At 27.3% G+C, this 20807-nt stretch overlaps 2 protein-coding genes across 2 annotated transcripts; both read left to right on the forward strand.

The window, feature by feature from the left end:
• The first annotated feature begins 1880 nt into the window (after positions 1–1880).
• LOC131653917 (putative F-box protein At1g67623) lies at positions 1881–2615 on the forward strand. The gene has a single exon (XM_058924265.1). It carries the CDS (start codon positions 1881–1883, stop codon positions 2613–2615), a length of 735 nt encoding a protein of 244 aa, XP_058780248.1.
• A 12887-nt stretch (positions 2616–15502) lies between these two features.
• Positions 15503–20480, forward strand: LOC131653928 (putative F-box protein At1g67623). Its single transcript, XM_058924278.1, has 2 exons — positions 15503–15622; positions 19893–20480. The coding sequence occupies exons 1-2, from the start codon at positions 15503–15505 to the stop codon at positions 20478–20480; spliced, it is 708 nt and encodes a 235-aa protein (XP_058780261.1).
• Positions 20481–20807: the final 327 nt, after the last annotated feature.

The following is a 20807-nucleotide window of genomic DNA, read 5'->3' on the forward strand; positions in this document are numbered from 1 at the left end:
TAATTTCAATTTCTTCTCATTCACTTATATACTGAAACGTTCCAACCTCTTAGACTTCGTTTTCAATGTTGCTCTTCATATACATTATCATTACTTAGTAGGTAAACGTGCAAAAGATGTTGGAAACTGTTAAACTGCCTTTTTATTTGCCTACATAATAAATATATTCAACTCTTCAAAATAATAATTAATTTCGGTTTATCAATATACATTTCATTCTGTTAATTGTTATAGAATTTAATACATTGAATTATTTAAAGTTTTTCTTTACTTGATTTTTTCAAATTTTAATTCGATATATTTGTAATGACATTATGTGAATTTATTTATTACAATACCTTTACTATTTAATATAAATTATCTTCATTCATATTTGGCCATAAGAAAACTATATAATATGTTTTAATTTATAATATTAATTAAAATTATCTATAAGATTAAATTATAAACATTGCTTTTTTTGTTTTCTATATTTTTCGCCAAAAAAATATAATATATTGCTTTTTTTGATATATTATTTGTTATATATTTTTGACAAGCTAAAATAAATTATACTAAAATAAATTGTTTGGTAAACAAATATATTTTATTTATATCTCATTCTTTAAATATCGGAATGGCTTTTCATACACAATATAATAGTTAATGAATTTATATGTGTTTCATTTTAAAACAATTTACAGAATAATATTATTATTAGTTAGATATATTATTACGTGACCCGTGCGAACGCAGGGGTAGATGGCTACTTATGGTATATTTTAAACGATATTGTATGATGCGTGCGAACACAATGGTATCTGACTACCCAATTATATGCATTTCATACTAAATGAAATTAATATTTATATTGCCATACAATATCAATTTTTTTTCGTATCTTTTTTATATATTTATTAAATATTATTATATATTTTTTTATTATCTATATCAACTTTGAGTGACCCGTGCGAACGCACGGGTCCTTTACTAGTTCTTTTTGAAGAGTTAAGTACTAACAACAAACATTTGTTAACATAGTACTAATAGTACTATTGTTATTGATAAAAATCTATTTGGGTCAAAGCAAATCAAATCATATCATGTAAATAAAAGTATTCGGTTGAATCTCTTTTGATCAGTTTTTTTTAAGAAAAAAAAGCTCAAATTGATACTAATAAGTTAAAAAAACATATTAAACATTTTCCAGTATTTGAAAGCAAGAATTAAATATTCTTAAAAACTCAATTTTTATTTGAATTTTTTTAGAAATTTGCAATTTCCTTTAAATAAAAATATATATAATAAAAATTATTTAAATTTTTTATAAAAAAAAGAAGAAAGAATCGGAGACAAAATTGGGAGATTTTATTAGATTCAGCTTTAAATGTGCCTTATTGAAATATAGTATTTAAAATTACTAGAATAGATTAATTTTCTCCTTAAAATATGTGTAGTATAAAAAGTGTTTTAAATTGACGAATTTATTATTTAAATCAATCATTAATTAAAAAAAATTCTATTTTAAAGTACGTGTAGGTAGGTAACTTTGATTTACATGTTAATGTCATTAATTTAAAGATAATTTTCTCTCTCAAATAAGTAATAATAACAAACATTTGTTAACATAGTACAATCTGTTATTGATAAAAATCTATGAGTCAAACCAAATCAAATCAAATGTAGATTTTATTTAAATTTGTTGAAATAGAATGTATCTAAGATTTGGTAAAAACAAAATAATTAGTTTAAATTTGTGTATAAAAAGTAGCCGGTAGATTACCTTTTAATCAGTATTTTAGAGAAAGAAAAAAGCTTAAACTAATACTAGTAACTAAGAAAAACATATTAGAAATTTTCAAGTATTTGAGTCCAAGAATTCAATATTCTTGAAAACTCAAATGGCACCAACTATATCATTCAAGAAAAAAAGCAACAAAAAACAACATGCATTACCTTCTTCATCTTCCATACAATCACTTCCAAGAGATTTGTTACTTGACATGCTTATAAGTGTAACCTCTCAATCTTTTGTTGATCTTTACAGCATGAAATTGTGTTGTCGAAATTTTCTTCAAGTCGAGGAAGAAAACTACGTGTTACAAAAAGTTTCGCTAAATCAATTTCCCTTGATTCAATGGTTTCCTAACAAGAAAGAATTATCTTTTTTAGCGCGTTGCAAGGAAAGTGGAAATATTGAAAGCTTGTTTAGAGAAGGATTTCTCAAATATTTTAGTTATCCGAATGGAAATATCGGTGGCCTTGAGAGATTAAAAACAGCGGCTCAAAAGGGTCATAAAGAAGCCATATACATCTACGGTATGATCATGTTGTGTTCCAAAGATTACGAATCAAGAAAAGAAGGACTTAAACATATGCGTTCTTTGAGGATGTCGAAATGTATTATGATAACAAGAAAGAAGGTTCAATATTTAACAAGTTCTTTATGGAGAAATAATGGCTTATTGGCACGCAATCAAACTCCTCTATGCGATTCAAAGGACACTTGTAAGGGATGGAGAGTGAAGAAAGGTAGATGGTTATTATTTGACGATGAAGATGATGACATTGAATCGTGTGAAGCTTGTAGATGGGATCACGAGTTAGAGTTTTTTTATAAGTTATTTAATGTTTAGTAATTTATGTTTGATTTCAAAAATGGTTGATTGATTACAATCACTATGCTTAAGCCTGTTATTAAGAAATTTGCTTCTTAGTTTCATTCTGGTAAGCCTGTTATTAAGAAATTTGCTAAGCATTTAAAGTGGTTGTATGCCTTTTTTTTTTTAGCTTATAATAATAGTTTTCTAAATTGCAAATGTGCATTATTCACAGTTTGTTTAAGATTTAAGTCTTTTACACTTTTTTCCATAAAAAATAAAACACTGTATTATTGATCTAAATTATGAACCCCGCCACAATAGCAGTAACATTTTGATTGCGATTGGATAATAATGGTTGTGGTTTCAATCGCATTGGATTATGACTGCAGACACCAAATTGTGTAGTTTTGTTCAAATTGGAATTCTAAAACTAACTGGTTGAATAAAAGGATAACAAGTATATTGTTAATTTTTGTTAAAAGAGTTTTGGTTATAACCAAGAGAACTGGCAGTTATTAGTTGAACCAGTATGGAGAGGAACTGGCACAACGGTTGAAGTTTATGTCAAGTGACTAGAAGGTCATAGTAAAATCTTCCCAATAGTGTTTGAAAGCCAATTTTGTGCATATATGACAGAACAGACGGGAAAATTGAAAATTATGCTTAATCATACCACAAGATCTTAAAACTCCGCTTTTAAGAATACAGGCTCAATCCTCATCATACTTAAGGAAATCAAAACAAAGCTTCAGTCAAACAACTCAGTGATCTTAAACCAAACCCACTCTTAACTTTTGGTTGATAAACTTTCTTCCAAGAAATAGTAACTATTACAACACAAAAGACCTTCTCTTTAAATTCGTCCAATATTATTATTATTATTATTATTATTATTATTATTATTATTATTATTATTATTATTATTATTATTATTATTATTATTATTATTATTATTATTATAATTATTATTATTATTTTCTTTCATATATTATGTCTAATATAAGTAATGATAATAGCACATTATAAATACCTCTCCAAGTCATAAAATGTGTTTTTAAGGGTCCATATGTTTTAACATTTAAAAAATAGATTTATTTTGTATTTTTTAAGTGTTTTTTTATTAAAATACTTTTTAAGTATTATTATTGAAGATTAATATATTCTATAAATCCAAATATCTCAAAAATTATTTTATGAAAAATTATTTAAAATAATTTTAAATTTAAGTAATTTTTTGAAATTTTGATATTTTAAAAAAATTATAGTAATTAAAATAATTAAATTTTTCGAAACCCGCTAGATACAAATTGCTTATTAAAAAAAAAATTAAATTTTCATTGATTTTTTAAATATATTATAATTTTTTAAACCAAAATATATAACACATTAAAAATGATTTAAAAAAAAAACAAAACTTGAAACAATTTGAACCAAAATTGTGGATTTTTATTAGACTTGGTCACTTGGCCTTAGTTATATCTTAGACGCGCCATATCTTAGATGCGCCTAAGTGAAATATAATCTTTAAAATTAGAACAGTAAATTAATTTTGTCCGTGTAATATTGAAGGGTTTTAAATTGAAGAATTTATTATCAAATCAATATTAATTAAATTTTTTTCAATTTTAATATACGTGTAGGTACCTTGATTTCCACAAAACTTCATGTTAATATCTTACAGTATAATTTAAAGATAATTTTGTCATTAAATAATAGATTTGTTTATCTCTCTCTAGTATTCTTTTTAAAGAGTACTAATTCCTAACAAGTAACAACACACATTTGTTACTAAAAAATTTAGATAGTTATGATTTTACATACAACTAGCGTGATACCCGTGCGTCCGCACGGGTACCCGTTGTGGCCGTGTTATTTTGTTCAATATATATATTATTCTAGAGGCAAATGTCATAAAACCAGATATGTGAAATATAGAAATTTCTTTTTAAAGGTTTGGGCAAAGTTTGAGATATTTTCGTCAAGAAAAATTATTTTCCCGTTAATATTCAATATTTCGATCAGTAACTTAATATTCCCGTAAATATTTAATATGTTTATCAGTAATTCATGTTCTCGTTAATATTTAATATTTTATTTAGTAACTTCAGGTTCCCGTTAATATTCAATATTTTGATCAGTATCTTCATGTTCCCGCTAATATTCATTATTTTGATCAGTAACTTCGTATTCCCGTTAATATTCCAAACTTGTTCCCGTTAATATTCAATATTTTTATCAGTAACTTCATGTTCCCGTTAATATTCTTTATTTTTATCAGTAACTCCGTGTTCTCTTAATATTCATTATTTTGATCAATTACTTTGTGTTCCCATTAATATTCCAAATTTGTTCCCGTTAATATTGAAAAAAAATTATCAGTAACTTCATGTTCCGTTTATATTAAAAAAAAATATCACTAACTTCGTGTTCTCGTTAATATTCAATATTTAGTCAATAACTTCGTGTTCCCGTTAATATTTATTATTTTGATCAGTAACTTTGTGTTCCCATTAATATTCAAATTTTGGATCAGTAACTTAATGTTTCCGATTATATTAAAAATTTTGATAAGTAACTTTATCTTCCGTTAATATTCAGTATTTTAATCAATAACTCCGTGCTCCCGTTAATATTCAATATTTTAAATGTTAACGGGATATCCGTGCATTCGAACGGGGACCAGTGTGGTACGCTCATTTGTTACAATATTCAATATTTCAATCACTAACTTCATGTTCCCGTTAATGTTCAATATTTCGTTCAGTAACTTCATGTTCCCGTTAATATTCAATATTTTGATCAGTAATTCATGTTCTCGTTAATATTCAATATTTTATTCAGTAACTTCATGTTCCCGTTAATATTCAATATTTTGATTAGTAACTTCATGTTCTTGCTTATTTTGTTCAATATTATATTTTTTTTATAAAAAAAGAAATTGATGTAATTATTATTATGATACATTTCGTTCATGAAAGATACATAATAAAATTAAAAATAAAATTGATAAAGAATAGAATAATGAAGTGTTATTTTATTAATATGCAATAAAAATTGAGAAGATCAATAAAGAATACACAATGTCGATTGTCTAATGCAATAAACTTAGTCACATTTACTTTCAACATATTCCAAATTTGTTCCCGTTAATATTCAATATTTTTATCAGTAACGTCATGTTCCCGTTAATATTCATTATTTTGATCAGTAACTCCGTGTTCCCGTTAATATTGAAAAAATGTATCAGTAAGTTAATGTTTATGTTGATATTCAAAAAAATTATCAGTAACTTCGTGTTCTCGTTAATATTCAATATTTTGTCAATAACCCCGTATTCCCGTTAATATTTATTATTTTGATTAGTAACTCTATGTTCCCGTTAATGTTCAAAATTTGTTCCCATTAATATTCAAAATTTGGTTCAGTAACTTAATGTTTCCAATAATATTCAAAATTTTGATCAGTAACTTTGTGCTCCCGTTAATATTCAATATTTTAATCAATAACTCCGTGCTCCAGTTAATATTCAATATTTTGAATATTAACGGGATACATGTGCATTCACACTGGGACCAGTGTGGTAGGCTCATTTGTTTTAATATTAAATATTTTGATCAATAAACATTATTTTTCTGTTAATATTTAATATTCAATCGAATAATTTTGAATTAAATGTGTTAATATCAGTACCATATACGCGTACCATATAAGTACCCGTGTGTAAATATAAATAAGATCATGATCGGCGTTTCTATAAAATTTGTGATATACACCATTGTTATAAATAGGTCAAGGGTAAAAATATAAATAATTTTGATTTTAATTAAATTATTTAGGTGAAAAAAAAGGTGATATGAATAATATAATATGAGAATACTTTAAATTAGAAAATATTTAAAAAAAATAAAGTTCAATCTTGAAAATAATACAAACCTTTAATAGGTTGAGAAATAAGTTTTTATTGATTTATAAATAATTAAAACAATATTTTGACTCCACGATATCTCTCTTTCCCTCCCTTCCAACATGCCTAATTTTTTAAGAGATTATAAAGATTGCTTTTAATAGAAATCAATTCTCTATTAAAATCAATTCTCCAAGAATATAAATTACTTTTATATGTTATGTATTGACTATTTAATTAACCCTCCATAAAAGAAAATAAAGGAGCATTAAATTGATATGTATTAAAAAAATAGAACGCGGGTAATGTAGATATTGATGTCTTTCTATATTCTTTTTCTTCCCTTTGTTCTCTTCTACTTGATTTATATATATATATATATATATATATATATATATATATATATATATATATATATATATATATATATATATATATATATATATATATATATATATATATATATATATATATATATATATATATATATATATTTTAAAGTCTCCAACCTTTAAAATAATTCAAGATACAAAATATAAAAGATTTCATCTTAAATTCATTTCAATCAAAACTTTTTCCGTAAACACTCCACCATTACACACATTTGTGTTTTATTAATTAATTAAATAAAAGATAAAAACATGCACTTAATATATTATTAATTTTGTACTAAATTTTTTTAATTAATTTTAATTAAAAAACCATTTTTGTTGAGTCAAATTAAAAAAACAATTTTAAGTAATAGATAAAACACAATTATTTTATAAAAAAAAACACACAATTGATTTACTCGCATTCTCATAAACTAAATACAACTCTTACTCTCATACATTTCATTCACAAACACAAATATCATATATTTTATGTGAGAATGAATATTCTATATGTTAACATTAAAAACAATTGTAAACTCTAACCCGTATTAAATTTATGTGTAGCAAATTCCTATATTTTAAAATCGTCGCATTAAATTTTTTAACATCATATGTATATAGTTTAAATAATATAATATAAATAAATATTAAAAAATATAAATTAAAAATTAGAGTAATATTGATGATAATCAATTTAAATGATTGTAACTAATTTTTTTATAACTAATATGGTTATCTTTTATTTTATAACTAATATAGTTATTTTTAAAATAATTAGAGTATATATAAATAAGCATTATATAGAAGTTGAAATGTTAGCTGAATAACAAAACATGTGCCTATAAGTTTTTTTTTATATAAATAATATCTGGATCACAATTTTTATAAAAACGATTGTTCCCGTTTATAAAAATAACTTTGTCTATATTGTATTTTTTATATAAAATCATTTTTATATAATATTTTATAATTTAATTTTAATTGAATGTAACATTTAATATTTTTAAAATATAAAAATGAAATATACGGTAGATATTAGAAAATATAAAAAAATAACAAATTTATTATCATTTAAAAGTAAAAAGAATAAAAAAGGAAACAAATCAAATGCATATTATATTAGTGATTGGTTGATTTTGCTGTCTAATAACACTATTACATTAACAAAATGTTAAATATAGACAAATTAATAGACCTATATGGATAATTATATTCAAAATAAATAATTTCTTAGTATAAAAATAAATCTTATAAATATTAAATAATACGTATAATAAATTAAAATTTATAATTAGTTGTTTATCAAAATATAACACATAATAGCAAGTTATTTGCAATCTTATCTCCCTCCATTAAAAAAAATCATGATGGGTCTCCCCTTCATTGGTCCGTCCAAGATTTCACTATTTCACTTTTCTTCTTTTTGATTTGGATTTTATAGAGAATATTTTTTATTTTATTTATTTAAAGTACAGTATAATTTCTTTGGGTTAAAAATTTTATAAAAAAATATTTTGAAATTAACTAAATATATAGGTTATTAATGATCAAATCGTGATTATGTTCTCTTTTTGATCGGTAACATATATAGAAATAATAAAACAAATCAAAATTCATTAGATATAATGACATATAATGGATTAAATTTTATTTATTCTTGTTTTACTCTTATTCTTTTTTCTTCTTTAAACTGAGACCCAAAAAATATATCAACAAAAACTGAGACCCAAAAAATATATCAACAAAAACTGAGACCCAAAATCACCGCATTTCCAGAAGAATGGGAAGAAATGTTCAACAGTAAAGTTCAAAAGATGGGACTTATAATTCCAGAAGAACCGGAAGAACCGTCCAACAGTAAAGTTGGAAACTTATAATTCCAGAAGAATTGGAAGAACGGATCAAAAGTAAAGTTGGAAAGACAGGACTTATAAAAGGGGAATCATTTCTAAGATAGAAAACCAACGGAACCGTTCAACAATAAGAACAAAACAACATAAAAAAAATGAAAATGAAAACTCATTAAAACCAAAACAGTAACAAACAAACCACATACAATCATCACACTTATCACAGTATAATTTATCTATTTTCTTTTCATCCTATTACAAAATTCTTACGTACTCTATAATTGTACTTACAAAAATGGCAAAAATCAACTAAAAATAATGATTTGAAAACCATGATGACAGTTTTTCCCTTGATCAAATGAGTTTTGATGAAAACCCAAGCAAAGTACATAAATGTAGAAAATCAAACCAAGATGTCAGTTGGTTTGTTCTGATGTTGCTTGATCTCATTCCACCATCGTATCTAAACAACATAAGACCAAAATAATAGAATATAAGAAAAAACCTCATCAAAATCAAAACAATAACAAACAAACATACCTGATGAGTTTTGTTATGCCATTTTTTCATAAAATAGAGATACATGTGATGCAGGAACAACATGTATGTCACCACCTTGTGCAACACAAAAAATAATATTAGACAGACAACAAACCAAAAACAGTATAGGAAAAACCAACCAAAGAAATCACTTCATTACCGATACGTCATTACCGATCCGTCAACAAATACTATAAATAACAAAATCATAAGGTATAATGTAGGAGTTACAAACTCTTCATTACATAACTGATGCAGAAGCGGAATGGAAAGAAGAATACAAAGTCATCTTTAAGTTCTTTATGTAACACATAATTATGCAACAGAGAAGATGCATGGACAGAACTACCTTAATGCCAATTATGTAAGAATACAAAGTCATCATTAAGTTCTTTATGTAACACATAATTATGCAGCAGAGAAGAAGCATGGACAGACTACCTTAATGCCAATTATGTAACACATCAATAGTGGAAGATGGAAGAACATACCTTATAAATCAACAGTCCACATGGTGCATCCATAAGCAACAGTTCATGCTCTCAGAATAAGCCACTTGGCAGCATGAGAGGAACTCTTCAAAAAGATAGAGTTTTCTTATATTATAGATTAATTAAAGTTAATTAATTACAAAATAAAAATCAAATATTTTTTTCTTTCCTTATCAAAGTCATTCTATGATTTCAATCAAATATGTTTTTAATTCCTATAAATATTACAATTTTTAATTTTAGTCCTTACAAAAATTTTCTTCAAACAATGGTCCTCGTAATATTTTGCTTCTCTATTTTATATCTCTCCTATTAGATTCCACTAACGGAGACTTACGTGCCACGCTGCGTGTCATGCCACGTCAATTAAAATCAACCCTAAAGAAAAAAGACAAATTACGGGGTTTTAAACCCCTTTTAAATAACTTTAAAAACAATATATTTTTACAAACAATTAATCAAACTCAATGACTTGTAATTTGAGTACCCTTATTCTTCACGTCATCATGAATGACATTTCCAACTCAATGGCTTATAATTTGACTACCAGTTATTACTACTATTTTGGATGTGATTACATTAGAGATAAAAATATCCCATTTCAAAACATTCATTTTGTGGTATGGCTTATATCTTGACCTAACTTTTCATGCTATCAAGACTTATCACAATCGATTGGCCAACTAATATGAAGCCGTGCAGGTATGTATGATTAAGCATATTCTCAAGCAAGTTAACAAAAGGTGGTATGTTAACTGATTTTCTTTTTAAAGGAATCATCCAAGATACAAGTCAGACCAAAAAAAAAAAACTACATTTGTATATATCATGTTGATTTGTTATAATCAAGCTTGATAGCATCAAACAAATGAATTTGACTTAAAGTTTCAAAACACTAGCACTGGCAGTTTCCACATTTGACAAATAAACTAACAAGTAGTGGGAAATAAAAAAAAAATTTATGAACTCCATTTTTTTGCTTAACAGTTATTTAAACAATTCAATACAGGAATCAAGGGATCAACTCTTAATTTTTCCCTGAACCTTCGATAAGTTATGAACTTCTGGAATATGGGTAACCCCATGCGAGTGCTGAGAATTGCAGCCACGTTTTATTAGAATTGCAGCCGCGTTTTATTATACTACCCAAAGAAGGCAAGCAAAGTGGAAAGTATCCAAGGCCCCAAGTAATCTCAAAGAAATATCAACTCAAGGATAATATATGACTAAGTAATCCTAATTAGTGTCAACACAAAGATAGTATCTGACAAAGGGCTTATAGGAAAGGAGTTAATATCTTGATTTAGTAAGTGAGCAAACTTATCTAAGCAAAGGGGTTTTTCGTAAAAGCATAAGGTTAAAAGCGCACACAGTAAGACCTTTTAAAAATGTTTTTTCTCAACAAAAAAATTCAAAAATGTCTTGAGGTTGTGCCAGATAACTTAATAGCAGTGGAAATAGCTAGAGAGTAATATTTGTTTTATCTAATCGATTGGGTCTTTGGTTTAATCGATTAGATTAGTTTAAACTTACGCCACCAACCATTTAGACAACACGTTAATAATGTGCAACAACTAGATGTATTTTCTTTCCTTTTAAAATGTTTACAATAGATTATATTTCAAAATCTAATCGATTAGAATAAATGTTAGTCTACTAGGCAATAGTAAAATTCATTAATTGCAAGTTCCGTTTCTGGCACACCTTTTTCCTATAAATAGAGGCTCCTTTTCTCTTTTCAAATAATCCATTATCGTGTTTTGACACTACCTTCTCTCTCTCTCTCTCTAAATGCTTTTGTGAGGAAAGTCTCTTTGTGAGTGAGGTTATTTGTCTAATTGTAGAATTGATAGAATTGTAAAAGTTCACTAAGGATATCGTTTATACATACCTTGGTTGAATACTGTCCAATTAGGGATTGTTTGGGGTTATAAGCTAAACCCGATAAAAGCTTTGGTTGGGGATTATGTGAACAGTCCTAGGTTGAAGATTAGTCGTTATTAAAATCTTCCTTGGTTCTTGGTTAGCCTGGTTAAAACCAATATAGGTTGAAGATTAGCCCAATATTAAAAAAATTCTAAGTTAAGAAATCAGTCTGATTAAAATCTTAGTGGTTGTTTGGTTATCTTATTAAACTATAGGAATTGAGCTCAGATATTTTAGAACTTAAAGACTAACTGCTTCAAGGTCTGTGTTCGTGTAAAGGAGACTAATCACTTCAGTCCACCGTTGGGAAGGAAGATTATTTCACTCTCAGCTTTATTTTTGAAGGAAAAATTGGCCCATATCAATCATCTTGTAATATTTGGTTGAAAGTCAACCACCATTATGTTGATCTAGACATGTTTTAAAAGTTTACTTTAGTGGAGCAAGTAGTTTATCTTCATGTTATGGTCTGTGGATATTAATGATGTTGATCATGAACTTGCATTAGAAAGAATTTCATGTCATTCAAATTCTTTTAAAAATATTTGACCTAGCCATTTAACCTTCTTATGAAACATGAATTTCAAAAATTCTAAACCATCTAAATGACTTTTGTTTGAGGACAAAAAAACATATAAGTTGAGGAGAGTTGAAAAGTGTCAAAATTAAGTAAAACATGTAGACACTTGTTGATTTCTTTTATAAGAAATCAATACAAGACACCCGATTATCTACGAAAAATAATAAAAATGCCTATTAGGATTTTTTACTTGCAAATTTCTACAAGTAAGGCTCAATGAAAATGATTGAAAAACCACCAATCAAGAAACACAGACCTTTCCAAGACTAAATTTCTACAAGTAAGGCTCAATAGGACACGTTTATGGACGCTCTAGGCAAGCACATACGTGAGAAGACTTCTTGGATAAGTAACTTCATGGTGAAGGGAAAGTTTTTGCGCTAAGTGAAGATGGGCGGTGCATCTAGCGAGATAGGTATGATAAGACTAGTTTTAAGGTGAGTTGGTGTTGCTTAAAAGAGAAGAAAGTAGAAACGCTAAGCGAGGATGGGCGGTGAGCAGGTCCGGCTATACACCTCTGTAGTCTGGTCCACTGCACAGAACCTTTAAATATAGAAGAGCCTCTAAATAATAAGGCAACCAGTTAAAAATAATTTTGACTTTCTACCTAATTTTTATTTAGTCAGTAATATATAATAAAGCTGCATAACAAATCTAACTAATAACTAAAACCACGTTTCATGTTCTATTTTTTCTATCATGTTTTCTTTATTTTTAAATAATAAGACTCATATAATTAATTCTTATTATTAGTAATATAATAAGTATAAGAATTGTGAATTGTAATCATCCTTCTTTTATATTTTTATGAATATCATCAAATATTTTAATTATTTACTTTCTCATCAATTAATTAATATGTCATACCTTATTCAAACTTAATTTATTAATATGTTTTAAAACTGAATATTTAAGATGGATTCCATGATTTCTCTAAAATATAAGGTAATATTGTGAAATATTGGTCCTTTAGATTTTATAATTTATATTTTATTATTTTACATAGACATTTTAATTTAAAAATTCAATTGTATACTATACATTATAATGATTTTTTTTTATTGTTTCTATTTTATAAGTTCACTTTTAATTATTATTTTCTTTCTTTTTATTATTAATTTTTAATTTGTTGTTTTATTTGATAATTGTTAATTATCTCTTAATTATATTTATTGGTTCTACTTTAATGTTGTCTATCTAATTCAAATTTCAATGCTACGAATTTGATTAAAAACCAAAAGAACTTTGTTTCATTTTTTCTTCTTCCATTCATTTTTTATGAATAGCTCTTAAATTATATTTTAAGATTAGAAAATTTAATTTTGAATATGAGAAGCATGAAAAAATTGATAAGTTAACTTAATTTCAAACAAAAAATCTTGATAAAATAAAAAGAAAATTATTGAAAGCTTTAATGTTATTAACATTGATATAGGATTTTTTTAATTTTTTATTATGAACTTTTTAAAGAAATATTAGAACAAGGCCTCCAAATTGTCTGAGACGGCTTTGACAGTGAGCCTATCTTTTTCAATCCTATAGATATAAAGTCTACCTTTTGTCCTGAAAGAGTTTAAGTGGATTCAAAAGGGTACAAAAAGGTAGTAGGTACACATTGGTTTCAATAGGAGAATGGATGGGGGATTAAAGGCGGAAACGTTGTTCAAGAGACCATTGTAGACGACTCTCCAAATTTGTCTTCTCATAACTACTTGTAGAGCTATGATAAGTTAGCGTAGTTATAAATCTCTTTATTGGGGCTAGATGTAGTCATTATAATCTTATGTTTAATTATTGTCATAAAATTTTATGTAATTCTACTTAAGTTTTAATATTGATGATTCTTCATTCTTAATGTCTATTTTGGATTAGCTACCTAAAATATGTTTTCATGGTACGATTTTATATACAAAAGGTGTTGGTCGTTACTAGATCCAAGTATCCATCTATTGAATGCTAATGTCTAGACATAAAGTTAGGTTTAATATGCACATAATACTGATAATTGATAATCAATATCTTTTTATCACTTTTGGAACTTAATGTTGTTGTATTTAATAGTGCAATAACTCACTTATTAGGTAATACAATTGACCTCACATCGTTGAGTCAGAATTCAGAAATGAGATACAATGAGAATAACAAGAGGTAATATTAATAATTGAGTAAAAGAGCATATTACTGACCAATGGTTCATGCATGAGTATAAATGATGATGAAATTTGCCCTTGAAATTTTTTCTCATTGTTAACACTGAAATATACATTTATTTTTTGTAATTTACTTTTATGAAACCATACAATTATAAACCCTTACTTAGAGACATGAAAACAGTTGAATATGTCTTTAAGCACAACTAGTTTATGTGGATATGATAATATTGTACTTGTTAACTGCATTGCAACAGCAGTCGTTGTAATGACGAGGAAATTAATGCCTTATTTTCAGGGGCACCATGTGGCAGTAAAGACGAACTATCTCATCTGTCAAATTTTAAAGAAGCCTGATCTGTTAGGAAGGATGGTTTCTTGGTTAGTAGAGTTGTTAAAGTATGATAACAATTTTATGCCAAGAGGCATCATTAAATATCAAGTTCAGGCAGACTTTCTAGTAGAAATTAACTCTCTTGTAATTGAGGAAGTCACACACGTATAGATCTTGTTAGTTGAAGGTGCCTCAAATCTTAAAGGAAATGGTGTCAGACTAATATTGGAAAGCACGAGTAACATCCTTATAGAACAATCTTCAAGGTTTGAATTTGTGGCCACAAACAACCAAGTTAAGTACGAGGCCCTCATCACTATGATGAACCTCGTCATAGAAACTGACACTTCGAATCTCAAATCCCAAAGAGACTCACAATTAATCGATAATCAAGTAACATGAGAGTATCATACAAAATAGGCGTAACACGTCAAATATCTCGAAAGATTTCAAAACCTAGCTAAAAAATTCAAGTTCTTTGAGATAGTCTACATGCCTACAAAGTAAAAACGCTTGCGTGAACCTCTTGTCAAAGCTTGCCATTACTAAGAAGCCATGTCGTAAGAGAACATGAATACAGGAAAATTTATCCATGCCCAACACAAAGAAGATGAAAGTTAACTTCATAGGCTTCGTCAACACCTAAAATTAGATTACTCGTATAATTCGGTACTTGGCAATAGAAAAGATTCCTCAAGGCAAAGTCAAAGCAAAGAAGAACATTAGATTATATGTGTGAATTATAAGTAGTGGGAGGAAATTTGTTAAAATATGGGAAGAGACTTCCCAATGTTGAGATGTTTGGGAGAGGTCGGGACTGATTTGGCTCTCACTGAGGTCTACAAAGAGGATTGCGAGAGTCGCATTAGTGGGAGAGAACTCACCCACAAGGTATTAAGGGATAACTAGTATTGACAAACCTGCATGAAAGACAATGATGAGTTTATCAAAAACTTTGGCAAATTCCAGAGACATTCTAACCCCCCCCTAATAACACCAATTCGCACTATGTTTATGACTCGAATTTCACATGTTTCTTATAGTTTTTATTGTTGTTTTCTTGTATTATGCTTGTGTTTGCTTTGTTTTTAGGTTTTGTGTCCATTTGGAGCTCTGCTTGAAGAAACGAGCGAGAAAGCCAAATAAAATAGAGATTTTCAGTCATTTTGTACACATGCGTCCAGCTTAGCGCCCGCTGAAGGGAGCACGGTGACATGACCAGTTTCCACCAGAGGGGTAACTGCCACATTCCCACGATCTCCACGTTGGCCTGCTCCGCGGCCGCAGACCCCACCTCCGCGGACGCGCCTTCACAAAATGTTTCCCGCTCATAAGGAGTTGAGGGGCATGCTCGTCTTTATGCAACTTCAGGAACTTCTATAAATAGGAATTTCATTTCATTTTCGTTTTTCATCCAAGCTTAGTTACTACTTAAACCATATACCATCAGTATCTGTAAAGTGACAGTCCCTTCACATCGAAGAGCCGTTGCGGTGTAGATTAATTTTGTAATCGGGGTTTGGAGCACTTTGGTTGAAGTTCATCATACCGCATTTACTTTCCTTGTACCATAACCAAAGACTCCCGTTGGAACAAGTTTTTTATTTAATCGCTTTTTATTTATTTCTCGCTCTTATCATAGCCTACACGTTTTATAGGCTCGCACTATTTACTTAACCACTCTTATCATAGCCTACACGTTTTATAGGCTCGCACAACTGTTTTGTTTTATTTACTTTCTTGCTCTTACCATGCCTACACGTTTTTATAGGCTTGCATTTATTTCCATGTCTGGATAATTTTATATGAGTTAGAATGTAAGGATCGTATCACGATCGTGTTTCGATGTTATACTAATAGAAACACTATTGGGAATGTTTTAACTTTTAATACTATTTTACTGTGTTTAATGTTAATGGGTAAGATCGAAATTCGTCCATATTTAAGATCAAACCAGATTAGTTCTTAACCGAACGAAAAGAGCGAAAGCAGTTCGTTTGGTTAACTAGGGATTTTTGACACATTTTTAGAAAACGATTTTGAAACTATTTTTGGACGCGTTTGTGGGTTTGAAATCTGATTCTTGGCCAAAAGCCAAGAATCTCTTTAAGTTAAATCTTCCAAGTTAAAATCACTTTTCTACAAAGACAAGTAATTGATTTCTTAAAAATAGGTTCACTACTTTAACGCAATGCGCATTGTTCATATGTGACAAATGAATGGGTAGACTTAAAGAGTAAACTCGGTTCTTAGTATGTGAAAGCGACAAGTTCCCGTTAAATTGTTATTTTCTATAAGTAGAAAATATTGCCTCAGAAGTAGGTATATACATGTGTAACCGGAACATTGTCTGGATCTACGTGATTTACATTCGATCCCGTTATTTTTATCTGCTATTTACTTTATCCCTTTAATTTCCTTGCACTACACTCATTTCACTATATTGATTTACCTTAGATAAGCACCTTAGCAATAAAGTTGATAGATTGACGGCTGGTCTCTGTGGTTCAACAATCTTATATATTACTTTGATAGGCTGTGCACTTGCAGTTCATTTTGGACTATATATCAAAAGCCCGTCACCCCCACGCACCAGTCAAGATTTTCCACTCTATCACCTCCTCCAAGCAGCGGAAAAATAAAGCATGGAAATATAAAAGGAAACGATAGAAAATGAAGAGAAAGAGTTTATAGAGATTTCGCCAGAATTTTTAGAGGTTATTTTGATCTCTTGGCCTACTTCACTTCCAAAAAATTTCTTCCTGAGAATTCCACTAAAATAATATATTTGAGCTTTTGATATGTTATACCCAAGAACTTTCTTACAAATGACTAAGAGCCATAGTTCGACTTGGTGGGAGAACAGAAAATCCTATGTTGAATCGTGATGTAAGGGGTGGAAATCACTATAGATATACCTCTCCCAATAATAAGACGTGTTTTAAGGATCCATTTGTTTTAACATTAAAAAAAATAGATTTTATTTTTAAAATATTTAAAAAAAATTAACTTATTTTTATTAATTTAAAATATTAATTTTATAATATAAATATACAATATTGAAGATTAATATATTTTTAAAACCAAATATTTTTCAAAAATATTAAAAATGTTTAAAATAATTTCAAATTTAAGTGATATTTTAAAATTTTAATATTCAGAAAATTATAGTAAAATGATAAAATACCTAAAATAATCTTTTTTTAAAAAGTTATTTAAATTAATTTTTTATTTGAATTCTAATTAGAAATTTGTAATTTCTTTAAATAAAAATATATGATACTATTAAAATTATTTAAAAATTAAAAAAAGAAAGAAAGAATCGGAGACAAATTTGAGAGATTTGATTAGATCCAGCTTTAAATGTGCATTAATGGAATATGGTATTTAAAAAGTAGATTAATTTATCCTTAAAATATGGGTGATATGAAAAGTGTTTTAAATTGAAGAATTTATTATTTAAGTCAATCATTAATTAAAATAAATAAGTTCTATTTTAGAGTACGTGTAGGTACCTTTGATTTACAGGTTATTGTATTATAATTTAAAGATAATTATGTCATTAAATAACTGGTTTTTTTTCTCTCTCTCTTTCTAATAGTAGTATTCTTTTTGAAGAGTTAAGTACTAACAACAAACATTTGTTAACATAGTACTAATAGTACTATTGTTATTGATAAAAATCTATTTTGGTCAAAGCAAATCAAATCATATCATGTAAATAAAAGTATTCGGTTGAATCTCTTTTGATAGTTTTTTTTAAGAAAAAAAAGCTCAAATTGATACTAATAAGTTAAAAAAACAGATTAGACATTTTCCAGTATTTGAAAGCAAAAATTAAATATTCTTAAAAACTCAATTTTTATTTGAATTTTTTTAGAAATTTGCAATTTCCTTTAAATAAAAATAGTATGAAAAGTGTTTACCTTTTATTTAAGAAATATAGTTAAATGTGCCTTATTGAAATATAGTATTAAAAAAAATTTATTAGTAATTTTATTGAAATATAGTATTAAAATGTGCAAATTTCAAAAAAAATTTATAAGGCAATATTTCAATACTTCAGTTTAAAAAAATTGCCTTATTCAATAATTTTTGATAATTATTCAATATTCCGATTCTTATTGAAATATTGCCTTATTCAATAATTTTTATTTGTAATTTTAAAAAGGGTTTTTCTAACCTATGCAACCTTGCATAGGATAAGGGCAATTAATGAACTATTTATTTCCATATAAATTATTATATTAATTATCTTTCTGTTGAAAAATAATCTTTTATATTTTCTCTCTCCTACCCAATTAATGGATGAACATAAATAAATATAAATATGGTAATTTATATTTAAAAAGTGGTGTATTAATTGTCTCTTATCCTATGCAAGGTTGCATAGGTTAGAAAAACCCTTTTAAAAAAGAAGAAGAAAGAATCGGAGACAAAATTGGGAGATTTTATTAGATCCAGCTTTAAATGTGCCTTATTGAAATATAGTATTTAAAATTACAAGAGTAGATTAATTTTCTCCTTAAAATATGCGTAGTATAAAAAGTGTTTTTAATTGACGAATTTATAACTTAAATCAATCATTAATTAAAATTTTTTCTATTTTAAAGTACGTGTAGGTAGGTAACTTTGATTTACATGTTAATGTCTTATTATTTAATATTTAAAATAATTTTGTCATTAAATAACTGGTTTTTTTCTCTCTCAAATAAGTACTAATAACAAACATTTGTTAACATAGTACTATCTGTTATTGATAAAATCTATGAGTCAAACCAAATCAAATCAAATGTAGATTTTATTTAAATTTGTTGAAATAGAATGTATCTAAGATTTGGTAAAAACAGAAAAATTAGTTTAAATTTGTGTATAAAAAGTAGCAAGTAGAATTTCTTTTGATCAGTATTTTAGAGAAAGAAAAAAAAGCATAAACTGATACTAGTAACTAAGAAAAACACATTAGAAATTTTCAAGTATTTGAGTTCAAGATTTCAATATTCTTGAAAACTCAAATGGCACCAACTATATCATTCAAGAAAAAAAGCAACAAAAAGCAACATGCATTACCTTCTTCATCTTCCATACAATCACTTCCAAAAAATTTGTTACTTGACATGCTTATAAGTGTAACCTCTCAATCTTTTGTTGATCTTTACAGCTGAAATTGTGTTGTCGAGATTTTCTTCAAGTCGAGGAAGAAAACTACGTGTTACAAAAAGCTTCGCTAAATCAATTTCCCTTGATTCAATGGTTTCCTAACAAGAAAGAATTATATTTTTTAGCGCGTTGCAAGGAAAGTGGAAATATAGAAAGCTTGTTTAGAGAAGGATTTCTCAAATATTTTAGTTATCCGAATGGAAATATCGGTGGCCTTGAGAGACTAAAAACAGCGGCTCAAAAGGGTCATAAGGAAGCCATATACATCTACGGTATGATCCTGTTGTGTTCAGAAGATTACGAATCAAGAAAAGAAGGACTTAAGCATATGCGTTTTTTGAGGATGTCGAAATGTATTATGATAACAAGAAAGAAGGTTCAATATTTAGCAAGTTCTTTATGGAAAAATAACGGCTTATTGGCACGCAATCAAACTCCTCTATGCGATTCAAAAGATACTTGCAAGGGATGGAGAGTGAAGAAAGGTAAATGGTTGTTATTTGACGATGAAGATGATGACATTGAATCGTGTGAAGCTTGTAGATGGGATCACGAGTTAGAGTTCTTTTATAAGTTATTTAATTTTTAGTAATTTATGTTTGATTTTAAAGGTTGTTGATTGATTACAATCACTATGTTTAAAGTTTAGAACATATTTAGATTTAGAAATTTGGGCAAATAGTGAAGGATTGTCTTGTTAGTTTCATTTTGAAATTTGTCAAACTTTTTAAGTGATTTTATGGCTTTTTTAGCTTATAAATACTGCAAATGTTTATTATTCACAGTTTGTTTAAGATTTATCTCTGTTACATTTTTTTCCATAAAAATTAAAACACTTTATTAATAATCTAAATTATGAACCTCGCCACAACAGCAGTAACATTTTAATTGCGATTGTGATAATAACGGTTGTGGT

This window comes from Vicia villosa, linkage group LG1, assembly GCF_029867415.1.
Source record: "Vicia villosa cultivar HV-30 ecotype Madison, WI linkage group LG1, Vvil1.0, whole genome shotgun sequence".
Classification (NCBI taxonomy): Eukaryota; Viridiplantae; Streptophyta; class Magnoliopsida; order Fabales; family Fabaceae; genus Vicia; species Vicia villosa.

Bases quoted from the DNA above. Each gene is read 5' to 3' on its own strand.
- LOC131653917 (XM_058924265.1), top strand. From the start codon at position 1,881: ATGGCACCAACTATATCATTCAAGAAAAAAAGCAACAAAAAACAACAT.
- LOC131653928 (XM_058924278.1), top strand. From the start codon at position 15,503: ATGGGAAGAGACTTCCCAATGTTGAGATGTTTGGGAGAGGTCGGGACT. The intron at 15,623-19,892 runs GTATTAAGGGAT...TGATCTTTACAG, and splicing joins GGAGAGAACTCACCCACAAG to CTGAAATTGTGTTGTCGAGA.